Source organism: Prunus mume, linkage group LG1, assembly GCF_029339155.1.
Source record: "Prunus mume cultivar Tortuosa linkage group LG1, ASM2933915v1, whole genome shotgun sequence".
Classification (NCBI taxonomy): Eukaryota; Viridiplantae; Streptophyta; class Magnoliopsida; order Rosales; family Rosaceae; genus Prunus; species Prunus mume.
Window position 1 is genome coordinate 13,216,963 of NC_142698.1, and position 16,705 is coordinate 13,233,667.

The following is a 16,705-nucleotide window of genomic DNA, read 5'->3' on the forward strand; positions in this document are numbered from 1 at the left end:
AGAAATGTTTATATAAAGATCGGGGATCATGATTGATGTCAACTTGAAACGTACAAGCACCACTTGTTGCCTTCAAGCACCACTTGTTTCATTAGACAAAGTCCCAAGTCAAGAGAAAATTGATGTTCTTAAAGTCATTTGTGGATTTGAATTTGAATAGTTGATATGCTGGTAAATAATTTTATGGTATCAAGAGCTCCCATAATCTATCGATGTTTTTCTACCCAGGTTTCCCATAGCCAACTCTTATAGCTATGTCCTTCCTACCAATGGCCAAAATCCTCTGCCACCATCAACAACCAACCTCGTGAGCCTCCACTTGTTGTTTTCACCATCATTACTATCAAATTGACCCGCTCCAACTGTCCACTGTGGTTGGCTTGTCATCAATTCTTCTTATCTCTCTTGGGTCCAGCAAAATCGGACAATATTGAGTTGTATAAACATCTCACTCACTCCGTCTGTGTTGTCTACTGTGGCGTTGTCTCCCACATCTCGTCAATCCTGGGTATCTCTGGAACGTCGCTATGCCTCCACCTCTCACAACCGCATCCTTCATCTGCGCAATGAACTCCTTTGCACCACCAAAGGCGACTTGTCCATTTCAGATTACCGGGGCAAAATCAACTCCATTGCAGATAATCTTGCACTCGCTGGAAACTGACAATCTCAGCTCCACATCCACACTGGCTCCGGTACGTTTCGAAGCAATTGAAGCCTTAGTTTTATGTTCTTCTGATGATTTCTTGTTTCTGAGCTTAACCCAACAATTGTTTGAGGATTTAGAAGTTGGTTTGTGAATTTGTATTTGTATTTTGGGTCTAACAATTCGGTTTTAGCAGGGAAATTATCAGAAACTAATGGAGGAGGAAAAGCTTGATCTGATCAGCAGCTTACCATTTGAATTAAAACAGAGAATTATATCCTTCCTGCCATTGAAAGAGGCAGTAAGCGCTAGTGTCCTTTCAACTCATTGGAAGAGCCTCTGGTCTCCAATTCAGGTAAGCTTGAATTTTGATCCAAACCCAGTAAACCATGAAGGCTCAGGTCAAGAATTCAACCAAGTTATGGGAATGTGCATGAGGTCCTATGCTTGTCTTGAGCAATGGAAGCTGTGCCTCAATGTTGTTGACAGCAATGAAGCACTGATTCTCAAAGCCACCAAGGGGGTTGACAGAGAGCTTCATCTAGAATTTTTTGAAACAAAGAAAGTTTCAAGAGATTTCAAATCAGAGCCAACATCAACAAGTGCTTGTTTGTGCCTTCACAGCCATCATCCTACACAAACAGATAGTTTTGCTGGGGTGAAGTTTCTCCACCTCAGATCAGTCACCAACCTCACTAAAACCCTGGTGTCTGAAGTTTTCTCCAATTGCCATGTTCTTGAAAGCTTGAAGCTTGAGAAATGCACGGGACTGGACAGCCTTGATGTGAAAACAGATAGCCTGAGGAGCTTGGTGGTCGCAGACTGTTTAAACATGGCTGCCATTACAATTTCTGCACAAAATCTCAAATCATTTTGGTTCCGTGGTGCTCTCCCCCAGATTATCACCCTAAAAAACACAAGAAGCTTGGTTGATGTGGTGCTCAATTTGAAGGATGGACCAATCAACAATGAGTTTGACTGTGAGGAAATTCTCTCCATCCTTTTCTCTTTCAAGGATGTTGAGGCTCTCACTATAAGTGGCTGGCTTCTTGAGGTATATATGAAATTATAAAACACATGTAAATCTTTATATATTTCCAACTTCTGAGACTGAATTTGGTTGCTATATTGTTGAAGTGGCTGTGTTCAGCAGGAGTGATTTTTGGGAGGCTTGATTTCCAATTCAACAAGTTAAAAGCATTAACTTGGATCGACTCTTTGATCAACAAGGACAAAAGAGACTCCCTTGCTTGCTTCTTAAATGCATGTCCTTTGCTGGAGAAATTGTTGGTTGAGGTAATTAAGTTTTTAGACTTCTAATAACAGTTCATCTTTTTTATTAAATTGTTTCCGTGAGTTGAGCTCGCCCCTTGCGCTCAAGTTTGAATTCTCCTTCTTATATATTATTTAAAATAAATTATCGCTTATATATATATATATATTTTTTTTTTGGTTGAGGTAACTGATGCCTTGAGCTTGTGGTGGCAGATTGACAGCAACCTCAGCACCATCCCCTGCCCATTGTTCTACCAATACTGGCACGAGCCTCACCTGTGGATGGACTTCACAAGTGTCAAGTCGAACACTTCACAGCTCAAGCACCTTAAAAGCATTGGGTTGCTGGGCTTCACTGGCAGAGACCATGAATTGCAACTAATGGATCTTTTGCTTGAAAAGGCAATTAGGGTCAACTCATTGACTTTAACTTGCCCTGAATTTTTATCATAACAAAGTGTAATGCATGCAGTTAGAGCTTGGTTCTTTATGTAACGCTCCCAAGTACTAATGTTTAAAATGTCATTTCGCATGTACAGTATTGTTTAGTCAAGTTTATATATAATTTTTCCACTCAAATCAATTACTCTCTAATACGAGGTTATGGAGGATTGTCAAGTAAAGTTGTGCATAAATGAAAGGATTAGTTTCACCAACACGTCAAGAAGTTTTGACATTTTCAATTAGAATTTTCATATATTCACAAGTTGTAAAAGTATTTTTAAATATCCTATCATTTGTATAAATAAATATATATAAAAATTGTGGGTGAGTTCAAAGAAAATATCAAATCCTAATTAGCTTGTCTTAAATTAAATTCAAAGAGAATGTCCATTTTACCACCTTATTTATAACTACCATGTTGGCGCTAGGACAGATAAGAAGTGAAACAACAAATCAGCTGCGAAGGAAACTCTGTTACTGTTAGCGTCAAAGTCATGGCCATAGCCGCCGCCATCACACTGCCTCTCACGTCCCCAGCTCGCCGCTCTCTCGCCTCCTTCACCTCTCTTCGATCTTATTCTCCAATTCTGAAACTCAACTCTGTCAGGGGAAGTGTCGCTTTGAGAACTGCTTGTCTTCGCGTCTCGGCGGCCTCGTCTTCGATGAGCGTCGAAGCCGTCGAGAAAGCCTCGCCGGCTTCTTTTCTGGACCGGAGAGAGACCGGGTTCCTTCACTTCGTCAAGTACCACGGCCTCGGCAACGACTTCATTTTGGTAATTTTATATCTCTGAATGAAAATGTGTGAAAATTTTGCAAATTTTGAAATTTGATGAGGAACGAAAAGGTTAGGGTTAGGTGTGCTCGATTCTCTATTTTGAGTTTTGGTTTTTTATTGATTATTTGATTTTGCGAGTGATAGGTTGATAATAGGGATTCTTCGGAGCCTAAGATCACTCCAGAGCAAGCAGCGAAGCTCTGTGATCGGAACTTCGGGATTGGCGCTGACGGAGTGATCTTCGCGCTGCCGGGCATCAATGGCACCGACTATACCATGAGGATTTACAATTCTGATGGGAGCGAGCCCGAGGTGACTCACATTTTCCCAAATATTGACTTTACTTGATACTTTGATTATTTATGATGCAGATATGTTGCATTTACTAATTATATGAGTTATGTTTTTCGAATTTCTGAAAGTTTGATGTTCAATTTTATCGTGTAGATGTGTGGTAATGGAGTCCGATGCTTTGCCAGATTCATTGCGGAGCTTGAGAATTTGCACGGGAAGCAACGGTATGGATGTGAGCTAATGCTATAGTTTTGTTTTTATCTAACAATGCTTGCTAATGTACTGCATTGTTTCCTTTAGTGTCTGTTTGCATTTTGAGAAGGGAAATATAATCTGTTTCAGACTAATATGTGTGTCTGTTTTCTAACAATGACCTTATGTGTATACCATTGCAGCTTTACGGTGCATACCGGTGCTGGTCTAATTGTTCCAGAAATTCAAGATGATGGGAAGGTACGTTCTTGTTTACTCTATGTATCAATACCTTCTTGTTTATTTTATGTGTTAGTTTAAGTAGAGCATTTCAGGTTGAGATACTTTAAACACATCAAACATTTGATAATGGCAAAGCATGTGGCTTTGAAAATATTATAAGAAGGCCCACTGCTACTCTGCATGCCTCAGTCATGCTTTAAGTATGTATGTAGATGGTCATCTTCAATTTAGCAGACATTGACTTTCTGAATTGCAGGTTAAAGTTGATATGGGGGAACCAATTCTAAAAGCAACAGATGTACCTACAGGACTACCTGCAAACAAGAATCAATCTGTTGTTAAGTCGGATCTTGATGTAGATGGAGTAACCTGGAACGTAACATGTGTTAGTATGGGAAATCCTCATTGTGTAACTTTTGGTACAAAAGGAGGCCAGGTAACTATTTTCTGGATTAACTTGGGACATAGTAACTACTAATAGAGGTCTGTTGGAGTTTTCATTTAATTGTCTTCTTTCTGATACTTCTCTTTCTCTGAAATGAATGACCTAGTTTGGACGTAAATAATTTAGCAGAAGCAATGATACTCATCTGATGATTCATTAATAGTTGCCCTGTGGCCTTTAGTATATCACATCATTTTCAAATGGTTGAAAGTTTTCTTGAATATCCCCAACTTGTCCTCTTTCTACTTGCATGATCTTTTGAAGTAGGACTTCTAGCAAAATCAATCATTGCTGACCGTCACTTCTTGCTTTTGGTTGGAATGGAACAGAATTTGCAGGTTGATGAATTGAAGTTGGCTGAAATTGGTCCAAAATTTGAAAACCATGTGGTGTTTCCTGCACGAACTAACACAGGTTAGAATATATTTTTCTGTGGGCATGCTTTTGTTATTGAAGTCAATTAGAGTTTAGTCTTGGTATATTGTTGGATGCTATCATGCTACAAATCGTTTTTTTTTTTTTTTTTTTTTTGGGTGTTGTCATGCTAGTCAAACAGCTAGTCAACACATGTATGCTCTGACATGGCCTAAAGTGTAAAAAGAATTTATGCCCTGCCCTATCCTCATATGGTTGTGTGCCTTACTTAGCAGCTTGAAACACAGTTACAAGATCATATAAAGATCATGCTATATATTTTAGTGCGAGTTAAATATTTATTTTCAATTGAACTTCTTTGGTCCTTTGGTTTTGTCTTGTGAGCTTTTAATTCTTAATATGTCATTATTCTTAAGTATGTTTCTGTATTCATGAATCTCATTTGATTGTGATTGGCAGAATTTGTACAAGTTTTCACTCCTTCACACCTCAAGATGCGTGTTTGGGAGCGTGGTGCAGGTTAGTTCTATTGCAACCAAAGGAAAAACTTATTTGTATTGTGATCTAATATCAAATCCCTCTTTTCTAGTGGGAAATTAATTACTTTTCATTGTAGGAGCAACACTGGCTTGCGGAACTGGTGCTTGTGCTGTAGTTGTTGCAGCAGTTCTTGAGGGTCGAGCTGAGCGGGTAAGTATTGGCATTCTATTTGCTGAATATTGTAAAAAAGTTAACATAACTGGTCTAAATATTTCTCGCGGAAATGAAATTGTGCCATTTTGCTCTATCAGTTTTAACGTTCAATTTTAAGAAGAGTAAAGTCATATATACAAAAATGATGATTCTAGTTATCTTAAAAGTTCAGTTTTACTTTATTATCTCCTATCAGAAAAAATAGGTTTACTTTACTGTCACAAGATTCCAACTTTTGACTGTTGCTTCATTATTGGATGATGGATTTGTGCTGTTAAATGCTGGCTCCAGATTAACCTCATGTTTACTGTAGTTTCTTTTACTCTCTTTCCTCGTTACTCATCTTTTTTCATGCTTATCTTATTGGACACAGAATTGCACGGTTGATTTACCAGGAGGGCCATTGCAGATTGAGTGGAGAGAGGAAGACAGCCATATATACATGACAGGCCCGGCTGAAGTAGTTTTTTATGGATCTGTGCCCCTATGATTAATTTGGACAAAATTGCATCTGTATGAGGATAGGTTTTGTTATTTAAATTCACTCGAAGAATTGCAAGTCGAGCTGTAACGTGTGCAGATACAGAAAACATCTTCTGCGTTTCTCTCTAAGCTTTTATGGAAGTCGAATTCCTCAAAGAATTGATGTGCTTGGCTTGCCAACACCCTCTTTCCCCTGTTCTAATATGCTATTGCATCATAGCAGTCATCCTATGCACAGTTTGAGCTTCCGCACGATTAATTTGTTTGAGTGTGACGAGTTTATACTATTAAGGTAGCAACATGCGGTGTTATGGTTATGTCGAAAATATTTATCCTCTTGCAGAAGACATGGATCGATCATTAGTTGCAGTAAGAGTAATCATAATGGGAGCCAAATGGCCATCTAACATTCGATTTGTAAATGATGTTAAGAGACAGTCGTACTCCACTTTACCCTATCTCCTTCACGAGGCGCTCCACCAATTCTCCCTTGTCTCCTGGTAAGCTTTACCAAGCACACGCCCTTTAATCATAGTTTGATGTTGAAGCCGAGTTCAAGTAGATAAGCCTGGCAGCTTTTGTCATGATGGAAAGCTTTTGGAATCTTTGCTTCAACATAAATCAGCTTTGATTTGAAACTTTGGAAATGTTGTAAATATTGCTTTATTTTGGGCCGAGCACACGAAACGTACATTAGACTTACTAGTAATCTAAACAAATCAATGGCGGATTATCATTCTCGTGCCCACGTGTGTAATAGAAACATTCTCCTTTTAATACATTTTCTCTTCTCCGATTGTTTGCCTCTAAGTTGGGGAGAATTTATTTCTGACCTATTTTTTAAATTAAAATAATGTTTAACTCTTCCATTCTTTGTTACAACAATTATGTTTAGATGAAATATATAAGTTTGTCACACACACATACACACACCATCGTGAAGTTCGAACCTGAGACCACTAGTCTACAAGTTAATGTCATTTTCTATTGAACTAGACCTCGTTAGCTTGATTATATTTTTCTTTATTAATAAAAAATGGGAAATTTGATTGAGACATGTTCCAATGTTAAGAAGACAAATAGAATTAGTTGGTGTTTCTCATTTTCTTAAAATTTGGTAATCTCATTGTGATTCAATGTGAATAAGATTTTATAGTTCAATCTAATTTTTTTTCACTTTTTTAAAGAAATCAAATGTAATTCGATTTAGAATTAAATCATCAATGCTTAGCAGTTTATGAAGGAAGGAAGTTATATTAAATGCTATCATTTTCTGTACCCAAAAAAAAGAAGCTATCATTTTCAAATTTACCCAAGCGCGACTCAGGCTACGCGCCTCATTTGAATTTTCACGACCGACCCCACCACATTTGAAAAACGCATAGATTTCTGTCTGGCCCCAACGGCCACTTCCCTCCCTATACAAAAACCCACGGTAGCCGTTGGAGAATCAGACCACCACTTTCTTCCTCATTTCAAAATCACGATTCGATCTTTCCCTAGAACCATAAAAAAACAACCTTTATTTTGCTGAAAGAAGAAGACGAAAGAAAGATTTCTTTTTCCTTGCTCTCATTTCAATTATCGAACCCTACTTCTCTGGTTGTGAATTTAAGGCAGATACATCCTTAATTGGCTTCATCAGGCGATACATAAATCACAGAGGTATTTTCTTATCTTCTTCGGGTCCCAAATCACTGGTAAATCTAATGTACGGATTTCATTACCAAAGATGCATATTAGGGTTTTTCTGGTTATGGTGATTAGGGTCCTTTTCTGGGTGTAAATTGAGTTAATTGATCGGCACGAAATGTTTCGACATTGTTGGTCAGGGCTTTAAGGGTTTGTCATTCTGTGGTTGATATGATTTATAATGTACATGGTGATGAACATGAACTGTGTTGATGTTTGCTTAGGTTTGAAAGAGAGAAAAAAGTGATGTCAGTCACCCCTGATCAGTCTAAGAAAGTTGGGGTGGGGGTGTCACCATCCCCATCTCCTTTCCTTACACCTCGTCCCGAAAGGCGGCGCAGAACACTTGAGTGGAATCCAAATCGTCAGGACAAGGATAAAGAGGTTAATGTGCAAGTTCTGCTTAGATGCAGGTGAGTTTTAATTAATCTTCCTCATTTGTTAGTTAAAATCAAATGAAGTTTTGCTGGTCTGTGGATTTTTGTGGCCTTCTCAGTTTATGCTTCAATTTCTGACTTGAAATCTCAATCATTTAGTGAGTTTCAGTGTGATGTTAGTTAGTCCTCACCCAAATATGGCTATCCCTGCTTATTGTTGCCAACATTATGGGTGAACTGTATGGGCTGGGATTTGGATGAGAATCATAGTGAAGTTTACTTTGTTCGGCATTGAATTTGAGATATTTAACAAGCATTAGGTTATACTTATGCCAACTGCTTATCTATAGGTTTCCTAAAATATTTTCAACTTGCTGCTTTCCCAACTTCTTTGTACTTGCACTTATGACTGTAGAAAATTATTCTACTCCTCGTTTAATTGTTGACAAAATTTCAACAGCTGGACCGTAGCAATGTTTGTTTACACAGTCTTCATGTCATTGAAGTTGTGTAGCTTCGAATTGTGGTTTATTTTTTGACATGGATTTGTAGTGTAACATTATTATGCCAGATGGATTTATCGTTTGCTTAATTTTAATTCAAAAAATTTATCTAAAGTTCTAAACTTTTGTGTGTAAGATCATAATCCCATTGGTTTATTGTTGATTTTGATTTCAGGCCTCTAAGTGATGATGAGCAAAGGTTGAACGTCCAGAAGGTGATATCCTGTAATGAACACAAAAGAGAAGTCACTGTTTTGCAAAGTCTAAATAACAAGCAAGTCGATAGAGTTTTCACTTTTGACAGGGTATGCTTCAATCTCCGTTGTGATAATATTACTTCATAATACAATCTTATGATGATCAACACATCAAAGTTATCTTATTTATTTTAATTTGCTAGGTTTTTGGGCCAAAATCCCAGCAAAAATCAATATATGACCGAGCAATTTCCCCAATAGTTAATGAAGTTCTCGACGGATTCAACTGCACTGTCTTTGCATATGGGCAGACAGGCACTGGTAAAACTTATACAATGGAAGGTGGGATGAGAAATAAGGTACAGATTGATCATCTAGTCATCCACTTGCTTTGACTGGCAATTTAAAATATCTTCTCTCCTAATTGTACACATAACGTTTCTTGTAGAGTGGCAATTTGCCTGCTGAGGCTGGTGTTATTCCACGGGCTGTTCGACACATTTTTGAGACACTTGAAGCACAAAATGCTGACTATAGTGTGAAAGTAACGTTCTTAGAAATATATAATGAAGAAATAACTGATTTACTAGCGCCTGATGATAATCCAAGAACTGCAGAAGACAGGCAAAGGAAATCTATTTCCTTGATGGAGGATGGAAAGGGTTGTGTGATAGTAAGAGGCCTTGAAGAAGAAGCTGTGTATAATGTAAATGAAATTTATAGTGTCTTGGAAAGAGGGTCTGCCAAAAGGCGTACAGCAGACACTCTGTTGAACAAGCGCAGCAGGTATTTTTCTCCTCAGTTACTAACAATATGTTGACTCTAGAGGACCATTTATCAATTTTTGTCCCTTTTTCTTGTTTGCAGTCGCTCTCATTCTGTCTTTTCCATTACTGTACATATAAAAGAAGCAACAGTTGGTGATGAGGAGCTAATAAAATGTGGCAAAATTAATCTTGTCGATCTGGCAGGATCAGAAAACATATCTCGTTCAGGTGCACGAGAGGTATTATTATAAATCTTCTTATCTTAAGCTTGCTGTCTGGCAAGCATGATCTTGTTAGTCATTGAAATTGCAGCCATAATTGTGTTTATAAAATTTAGGCTCTTCGTGTTGTTCTAGTTATGGCCAGTAGTACAATGGTTGATCTAGTTTACATTTCAAAGAAATGACAGCCCGTACTTGGCTTCTAAATGAGTTTAACAGTTTCCTAAGTTCAAAACTAGACTGTATATCAGAGATTGATGAAACTTGTGTTTAAAACTGTAGGGACGTGCAAGAGAAGCGGGGGAGATAAATAAGAGCTTGCTCACACTGGGCCGTGTCATAAATGCACTAGTGGAACATTCCACTCACATACCTTACAGGTACATACTGATATATAATGTCTCTTTGTTACAATATTTGGCGGTTCACTATCTTCCTTTCTATTTTCTGTATGTTTATTCAACTCACATACCTTACAGGTACATACTGATATATAATGTCTCTTTGTTACAATATTTGGCGGTTCTCTATCTTCCTTTCTATTTTCTGTATGTTTATTCAACCGTGCCGACTCTATCTGCAGGGACAGTAAGCTTACAAGACTTCTAAGAGATTCTTTGGGAGGCAAAACAAAAACCTGCATCATTGCCACAATTTCTCCAACTGCTCAGTGCATGGAAGAAACCCTAAGCACACTAGATTATGCCTGTCGTGCCAAGAACATTAAAAACAAACCTGAGGTTTGTTTGGATTATTATTTTTGCCTCCTTTTTTATTTCTCCGAATGTATTTCTTTACAATGAGGATGATGTTGATGAAGCTTATTCTTGCAGGCAAACCAGAAAATGTCGAAGGCTGTGCTGCTCAGGGATTTGTATTCAGAGATTGAAAGAATGAAAGAAGGTTGAATGGCACACTTGGATTGGTGTTTAATTTTATTTTAATCTGTTTAACTTGGATCGCTGTTTAATTTTCTTTAATCTGTTTAAAAACAAATGCAGAGGTTCGGGCAGCACGGGAAAAGAATGGTGTTTATATTCCCCGTGAAAGATTTGTCCAGGAGGAAGCTGAAAAAAAGGTAAATATTGCTTGCCAGCTTTACTGTTTTAGCATGACAATGTTCAAATATATATGAGGACCTCAAACTAGGTGAACGCAAATAGATAATAAATGTTGCCTCTTTTATGCTTTTGTATTTGTACTGATGTAGCTTAATCTGTTTAAAACCTGGAAACCCTGCAGGCCAGGATTGAGAAAATAGAGCAATTGGAAAATGATCTCAACCTCACAGAAAAGGTACATTTTCTTGCTCATTGGTTAATATCTCTGCTATGATATTCATGTCATCAAACTCACTTCTTCTTGCAGCAAGCGGAGAGTTTTCGTGAGCTCTATCTCAGCGAACAAGAACAGAAACTGGATTTACAAAGTGAGCTGAAGGCATGCAAGGTGCATGGACTTAGACTTAGCATTATTGCCGTAGTCTATTCAGTGTATGCATGCATCTTATTAGGAATTCAATTTTGTCTTTCTCAGATAAGTCTGGAAACTAGTAACAAGGCACTGCTTGATCTTCAAGAGAAATACCAGGTAGCAATCACAACCCTGAAAGAGAAGGAGCTTATTATCTCCAAAATGCTATTCTCAGGTAAGAGACAATTGAGATATTGGTGAGAAAATTTGTCTCTCTTTCTTCATATTTGAGTTATTGGTGACAAATGTCTGCTCATATAACAGAAAATCTTTTAATTGGACTTGCAAAGGAGTTACGAACTGATTTGCAGAATGCATCAGAGGAAATAAATTCTCTATATGAAAAATTAGGTAAGATAAAGCATCCCTCATACAGAAAAGTATTGTGTCCTGCATATTTAGTAATTGGTAAAAAAATTAATGGTTATTATTCTATTATTTGTTTACATCTTCTGGCTGGATGTTAAGGCAAGAAAGCTAAAGCGTCCTTTCAAATAGGCAAGGAGAAATATAGAAAAGAATAACAGACAACAAAAGATGATGAAGATGAAGGGAAATGAAAGTGTTTAGACCTAGGCATTATCATATCTAGTGCTTTTTGCTCTCTGCAGATCAGAAAGACAGAATGGAAGCTGAAAATCAGAGCTTGGTTTTAACATTTGGTTCTCAGCTTGATCGGAGTTTGAAAGATCTGCATAAGACCATCCTAGGGTCTGTTTCTCAACAGCAGAACCAACTAAGATGCATGGAGGAACATGTTCACTCATACCTTGCTAGTAAATGTGATGTAAGGGAGATTTTGTTATGTCATGCAATATGCTATGCTTATTGCCTTAGTTTTACTGGTTATCTGTTTGTTAACGCTATTATTATTAACAGGCAGCACAGGTACTGGATTCAAAGATTAAGAAGATAGCAGAGACATACAGTTCTGGAGTATCAGCCTTGAAGGAGCTAGCCAACATGCTGAAAACGAAAGCATCATCTGACCTGGTGCAGATAAATGCTAGGGTGTTATCACAGACAGTGGCCGTTGAGAAGGTAATGGTCTCAGTTTCCCTTACCATTCGTAGAATGCCCTCAATTTAATAGCTGACTGTTGTACAATGTTTGCCTTTGTAGTTTCTTGTAACTGCAGTTATGGAAGCCAATGAGGTCATCCAAGATATCCAGCACTCTCTTGATGAGCAGAAACAGCTGTTGGCTTTCTCCACTCGACAACAAGAAGAGGTAGGTTTGTAGTTTTTATTTTTCATACTTGGTATAATGTGCACTTGAAAAGATTAAAGATTCTTAATATTTGAGTACAACTTCAGGGGTTGCAACGAAGTTTGATTTCCACACAAGTAATTTCAAAGGCCACTGGGAAATTTTTTGATGACCTTCATGACCATGCTTGTCAAGTCATGAGAAGTCTTGAAGAAAGCCAAATCCAACGAGTCCACCAATTAGTGAATTTTGAGAAGATGTTTAAGGTAAGTGCACCCTACAGGTGAATTTCAGAACTAGTATAATAAATGCTGATGAGGCTTTGTTGCCTTGAAAAACAGGAAGAAGCTGCTAAAGAGGAAAAACAGGCTATGGAAAAAATTGCAGTAATATTAGCAACTTTGACATCTAAGAAAGCTTCAATTGTAAGTACTTTCTCTTCTTCTTCCTTTTTTTTTTTTTTTCTGTTTATCACTTGAATTAGAATAGTTTGTCGGTATTGTTTAACTGACATTTAGAAAAATAAATATTAGGTGTCAAAGGCATCAACCAACATCCAGGACACAAGTAAACAAGATAATACCAGGTTGCAAAAGGAGATGTTTGTCATGCAACAATTGGCAACGGATGCTGGGAAGGAGTTGAGCGAATATTTTGGAAAGGTGGAAAGTAACTTCATGACAGACACATTCTCAGCAGCTGAGTCTCATGCAATCATGGAAAACTGCCTCCAAGAGTGGTAAGTTTATTCATTTTCTTCTCAGATTTTATTTATTTAATCTTTCAAAAGGATCAATATAAACACAGGAATACACATAAACCTGAATTAAATCTAGAGAAGATGCACTTATATCCTCGATTTGTACAAGAAAAGATAGTGCCACAGTATTCTAGCATTGCAGCTGCAGTGGGCTTGTCCCTTATCAATATGTCTCTTCATATAACTTTTTACTTCCCATGGTTATATGCAGCTCAGAGAGAGTGGGCGATTCTAGGAAACAGTGGGAAAAGGCCCAGTCAGCCATAAACACTCTTAATCAGAACTGTGTTGCAAAGATCGAATCTACTGTGAAGTGAGTTTCCATTCCTTGACTCATCAAAACGTCTAGTCTTAGTTTGTTCTACCCTTCTAATGCTCTATTGCAATTTCCTTTCCTTGCTTCAACAGGGAAAATATATCTGCAAACCATTCTGCACATGAAGAGTTTGTTTCCGCATCTTCCCTTGTGGATGCAGATTTCAATGCCATAGCCTCTGACACGTCGTCATGCGTTAATGGTAATTTGAATTTACTTGTGCAATGAAGTAATTCACTCCCATACGATAATCCATTCTTCTAATGCCTAACTGGTGATTTAAAAACATGCAGCTTCACTAATGCTGGACCACGAAAAGACAAAGGAAATAGACTCCATGGCAACCTTGTGCTTGGATCAACTCAAATCAGTGCAAGACAAGCATGGTGAAGGTGTATCAACTATACGAAATGAAGCAGAAAAGTGCCTTGTAAAAGATTATCTGGTATGTATGTTGTCTTTTGAGATGGAAGTATGGAAAATATTATGTTCCTTATAGTATAGGGTCAACTTCATTGCATAAAGCCTAATATCATTGCTGTTTGGTATGGTGATGAACAGGTTGATAAGCATAGTGGTGGAACTAAGAAACGAGTTATAGCTGTCCCCAGCATGGAATCTATTGAGGAGATGAGAAGCTCCATTGAAGTCACAGAAGACTGTATTTCTGACAACAAATCGAAACGGAGCCAAATGGAAAGCAAGACCCCAGGTCCTAGAACTCCTTTTGCAGATGTCAACTGATGTTGCATGATGCTCCATGTCAAAATTTCAAAAGCATGCTCATCAACTGATGAGCTATGAACACTACTAGTCCATCTATTTTCTACTGTTCCCCTCATTTGCTTCTCAGAAGTTAAGAATAATATTGTAATATTTTGTAGTTGCCAACTTGCCATAAATGAAAACAATTACAAGTTTCTCCAACTCCTCTACAATTGTCTCCATTGCCTCTAACTGATCAAATTAAGAATGTTGAAAAACACCAGAAAGATGAAAGCTGCTCAAATTATGCTTGGGAAGAAGTTCTTCAGTGTGTCCCCACACGTTGAGGCATGTATGTTCCTTGCATGTTTCTCCAACTCTTCTCTGCAATTGTCTCCAACGCCTCTAACTGATCAAATTAAGAATGTTGAAAAACACCAGAAAGATGAAAGCTGCTCAAATTATGCTTGGGAAGAAGTTCTTCAGTGTGTCCCCACACGTTGAGGCATGTTCCTTGCATTTGCTGCTCATAGATAGGTTAGTGGTGCCGTTGGGTGTGAAATCATACTCTGGCATGAAATTCTTTTAATACAAATTTATAAATAAAGACTTTGAAGAAAATCATAGTGAACTGGTTTGAAGAATGAAAACAACTTGATTCTTTGAATTATTCCAGAGGGCAGCCCACAAAGCACAAATGTGAGAACTTTAGGTGCACCAGTAATTCAGTTACCAACTATTTTCTTCGACTTTGTTTGGCAAGACTGGACTATTCATCATCCTTCATGCTGAAGACATTTAGGTGATTCTGTGTGCTTTCCAACAAAAGTGCTTTTTTCTGACTTCAATGTCTGAACAATCTGAAATACCTTGGAAGCTGCAAAGCAGATTCCTTTTTGCAGCTTCCTTCAAACTTCATAGTTCATAGACATAGCCATCACTGATGACTCGCTGCAACAGCTGGTCTTATAACCAAAGACTAGTCAACGCTCATCACGTGTTCGTATATCTAAATCCATTTCGTTTTCTTCTTTATAAAAGGAGTGGTCTCCAAGTCAAAGAAAAAAAAAAGGGGTCAAACCCTTGAGTACCCAAAAAGCCATTGAAACGCACTACACTCTTGGGTTTCCTTAACGCGGATTGAGGGCAATACGGTCATTTCCTATCTGACTCCAAACCCCTATAAATAACAGCACAACCGAAGCCTTCTTCCATATCTAAAACTACACTTTGTTTTTGGTTTGTGAGACATTTGACCAGCTTGTACGTTGCTTTTGCTTAGCCATGAAGAGAATGAGAGAAGATGAAGTAGGGTTAGGGATGAAGGGTTTGGACATGGAAAAGTTCCTCATGCTACTCTCATGTGGCATGGAGACCAAGTTCAGAAAGTGTTCATCTCCAAACGATGTGTTTGAGTGCAAAACTTGCAACCGAAAATTCCTATCGTTCCAAGCTCTTGGTGGCCACAGAGCAAGCCACAAGAGGCCGAGAACATCAATGGATCATGATCAACAAAATGAGACAAGAAAAGGAAGCAATTTGATGGCAACGAAGAAGAAGCCGAAAGCCCACGAGTGCTCCATTTGTGGCCTGGAGTTTGGCATGGGACAGGCTTTGGGTGGCCATATGAGGAGGCACAGAGCTTCCAACATGAACCTGGGATTTTCTTCTAAAGTTCCTGATGAGGTTGTTGTCGCTTCGAAGATTCCGGTGCTGAAAAGGTCGAGTAGCAAAAGGATTATGTGCTTAGAGATGGACTTGAACTTGACGCCATTGGAGAATGACTTGAAGTTATTGTTCGGGGAGATGGCTCCAAAAGTTGATGCTTTTGTTTCATAATTTTTTATGTACATGTCACACCATTGTATTCTTTTTATTATTCTTTCGTTAATTTATATCATGTACAAAGTTATTAATTGAATTAATAGATAAGATTCTTTTTAATTACTTATTGGGTTCTCATTGGTGATATCGTTTGATGGAGAATTGTATGGAATAAGAAAGGTTCGCTTATGTCGTGCGGAGAAAACTAGTGTTGATCAAAGCAAAAACCACATTCTTTCTTAGCTAGGTTCAATTAATAAATTAAACAATTCTGTTAAAAGAAACCAAAAAATGGGCAACTTGTTCTTCCAACAGCTTGAAAAAGTTTTTTCCAAAGGAAATTTAGGGTAGGAATATGGAACATTTATGCAACTACGTACCTTGGTTAAATTGGAATATTACTTCGGTCCGTTTGGGAGTGCTTTTAAAATGACTAAAAGCGCTTATGATAGTGTTTGTCAGAAAAATCTAGAAGTACTTCTGGGTTATAGAAGTGCTTTCTGGAAAAGACTTTGTTGTGTGCTTCTTCAGGAAGCACTTCAAAGTACTTTTCCAAGAAGCACTTCTATTTTTTATGAAAATTTCAACTTTTTATAATAAAAGCTCTTTTATTAGAAGCGCTTATGAGTATAAATGCTTCCTAGAGAAGCAATTCCAAACCAAAGATAGAATTGGACTACTTTGAAACCAAAGAAAAAGAAGTTGAATGGTTTTTAAGAATATGTCTGACGAGGAAGGTTAACTAGTTATGTAAATTAAGACATATTATCGCATGTATTAAGTTATAGCGGCAAAT

The 16,705-nt window shown here is 37.8% G+C and overlaps 4 protein-coding genes across 5 annotated transcripts; all 4 read left to right on the forward strand.

Moving 5' to 3' along the window:
• Window positions 1-386: 386 nt before the first annotated feature.
• Window positions 387-2,500, forward strand: LOC103340998 (F-box protein At2g39490). 2 transcript variants are annotated; one of them, XM_089049493.1, is made up of 4 exons: window positions 387-695; window positions 840-1,700; window positions 1,784-1,942; window positions 2,135-2,500. In XM_089049493.1, the coding sequence occupies exons 1-4, from the start codon at window positions 528-530 to the stop codon at window positions 2,372-2,374; spliced, it is 1,428 nt and encodes a 475-aa protein (XP_088905619.1). In that variant the 5' UTR covers window positions 387-527; the 3' UTR covers window positions 2,375-2,500. The 2 variants fall into 2 exon arrangements, with proteins under 2 accessions (XP_088905619.1, XP_088905620.1); XM_089049494.1 differs by having other exon boundaries at window positions 843-1,700.
• A 285-nt stretch (window positions 2,501-2,785) lies between these two features.
• Window positions 2,786-6,024, forward strand: LOC103339995 (diaminopimelate epimerase family protein). Its single transcript, XM_008243358.3, has 9 exons — window positions 2,786-3,138; window positions 3,285-3,452; window positions 3,588-3,658; window positions 3,830-3,887; window positions 4,126-4,305; window positions 4,644-4,728; window positions 5,149-5,208; window positions 5,306-5,379; window positions 5,756-6,024. Exons 1-9 carry the CDS (start codon window positions 2,860-2,862, stop codon window positions 5,870-5,872), a joined length of 1,092 nt encoding a protein of 363 aa, XP_008241580.2. The 5' UTR covers window positions 2,786-2,859; the 3' UTR covers window positions 5,873-6,024.
• Window positions 6,025-7,306: 1,282 nt separating this feature from the next.
• On the forward strand, window positions 7,307-14,307 carry LOC103339984 (ATP binding microtubule motor family protein). The gene is made up of 24 exons (XM_008243347.3): window positions 7,307-7,530; window positions 7,782-7,970; window positions 8,613-8,742; window positions 8,838-8,993; window positions 9,083-9,420; window positions 9,502-9,640; window positions 9,905-10,002; window positions 10,206-10,362; window positions 10,456-10,525; window positions 10,624-10,700; window positions 10,865-10,918; window positions 10,991-11,071; window positions 11,159-11,270; window positions 11,360-11,446; window positions 11,707-11,882; window positions 11,975-12,136; window positions 12,218-12,325; window positions 12,412-12,570; window positions 12,646-12,729; window positions 12,838-13,043; window positions 13,276-13,377; window positions 13,473-13,582; window positions 13,674-13,825; window positions 13,942-14,307. The coding sequence occupies exons 2-24, from the start codon at window positions 7,804-7,806 to the stop codon at window positions 14,122-14,124; spliced, it is 3,108 nt and encodes a 1,035-aa protein (XP_008241569.2). The 5' UTR covers window positions 7,307-7,530; window positions 7,782-7,803; the 3' UTR covers window positions 14,125-14,307.
• Window positions 14,308-15,289: 982 nt separating this feature from the next.
• Window positions 15,290-16,032, forward strand: ZAT11 (C2H2 and C2HC zinc fingers superfamily protein). Its single transcript, XM_008243338.2, has one exon. It carries the CDS (start codon window positions 15,370-15,372, stop codon window positions 15,922-15,924), a length of 555 nt encoding a protein of 184 aa, XP_008241560.2. The 5' UTR covers window positions 15,290-15,369; the 3' UTR covers window positions 15,925-16,032.
• Window positions 16,033-16,705: the final 673 nt, after the last annotated feature.

Excerpts from the sequence above, each read along its gene's own strand:
- LOC103339984 (XM_008243347.3), top strand. The coding sequence starts at position 7,804 with ATGTCAGTCACCCCTGATCAGTCTAAGAAAGTTGGGGTGGGGGTGTCA. Across the intron at positions 10,701-10,864 it reads AGGAGGAAGCTGAAAAAAAG|GCCAGGATTGAGAAAATAGA; the intron begins GTAAATATTGCT and ends GAAACCCTGCAG. Across the intron at positions 11,883-11,974 it reads ACCTTGCTAGTAAATGTGAT|GCAGCACAGGTACTGGATTC; the intron begins GTAAGGGAGATT and ends TATTATTAACAG.
- LOC103339995 (XM_008243358.3), top strand. The coding sequence starts at position 2,860 with ATGGCCATAGCCGCCGCCATCACACTGCCTCTCACGTCCCCAGCTCGC. Across the intron at positions 3,139-3,284 it reads TCGGCAACGACTTCATTTTG|GTTGATAATAGGGATTCTTC; the intron begins GTAATTTTATAT and ends TGCGAGTGATAG. Across the intron at positions 5,209-5,305 it reads TGTTTGGGAGCGTGGTGCAG|GAGCAACACTGGCTTGCGGA; the intron begins GTTAGTTCTATT and ends TTTTCATTGTAG.
- ZAT11 (XM_008243338.2), top strand. The coding sequence starts at position 15,370 with ATGAAGAGAATGAGAGAAGATGAAGTAGGGTTAGGGATGAAGGGTTTG.
- LOC103340998 (XM_089049493.1), top strand. The coding sequence starts at position 528 with ATGCCTCCACCTCTCACAACCGCATCCTTCATCTGCGCAATGAACTCC. Across the intron at positions 1,701-1,783 it reads TAAGTGGCTGGCTTCTTGAG|TGGCTGTGTTCAGCAGGAGT; the intron begins GTATATATGAAA and ends ATATTGTTGAAG. Across the intron at positions 1,943-2,134 it reads TGGAGAAATTGTTGGTTGAG|ATTGACAGCAACCTCAGCAC; the intron begins GTAATTAAGTTT and ends TTGTGGTGGCAG.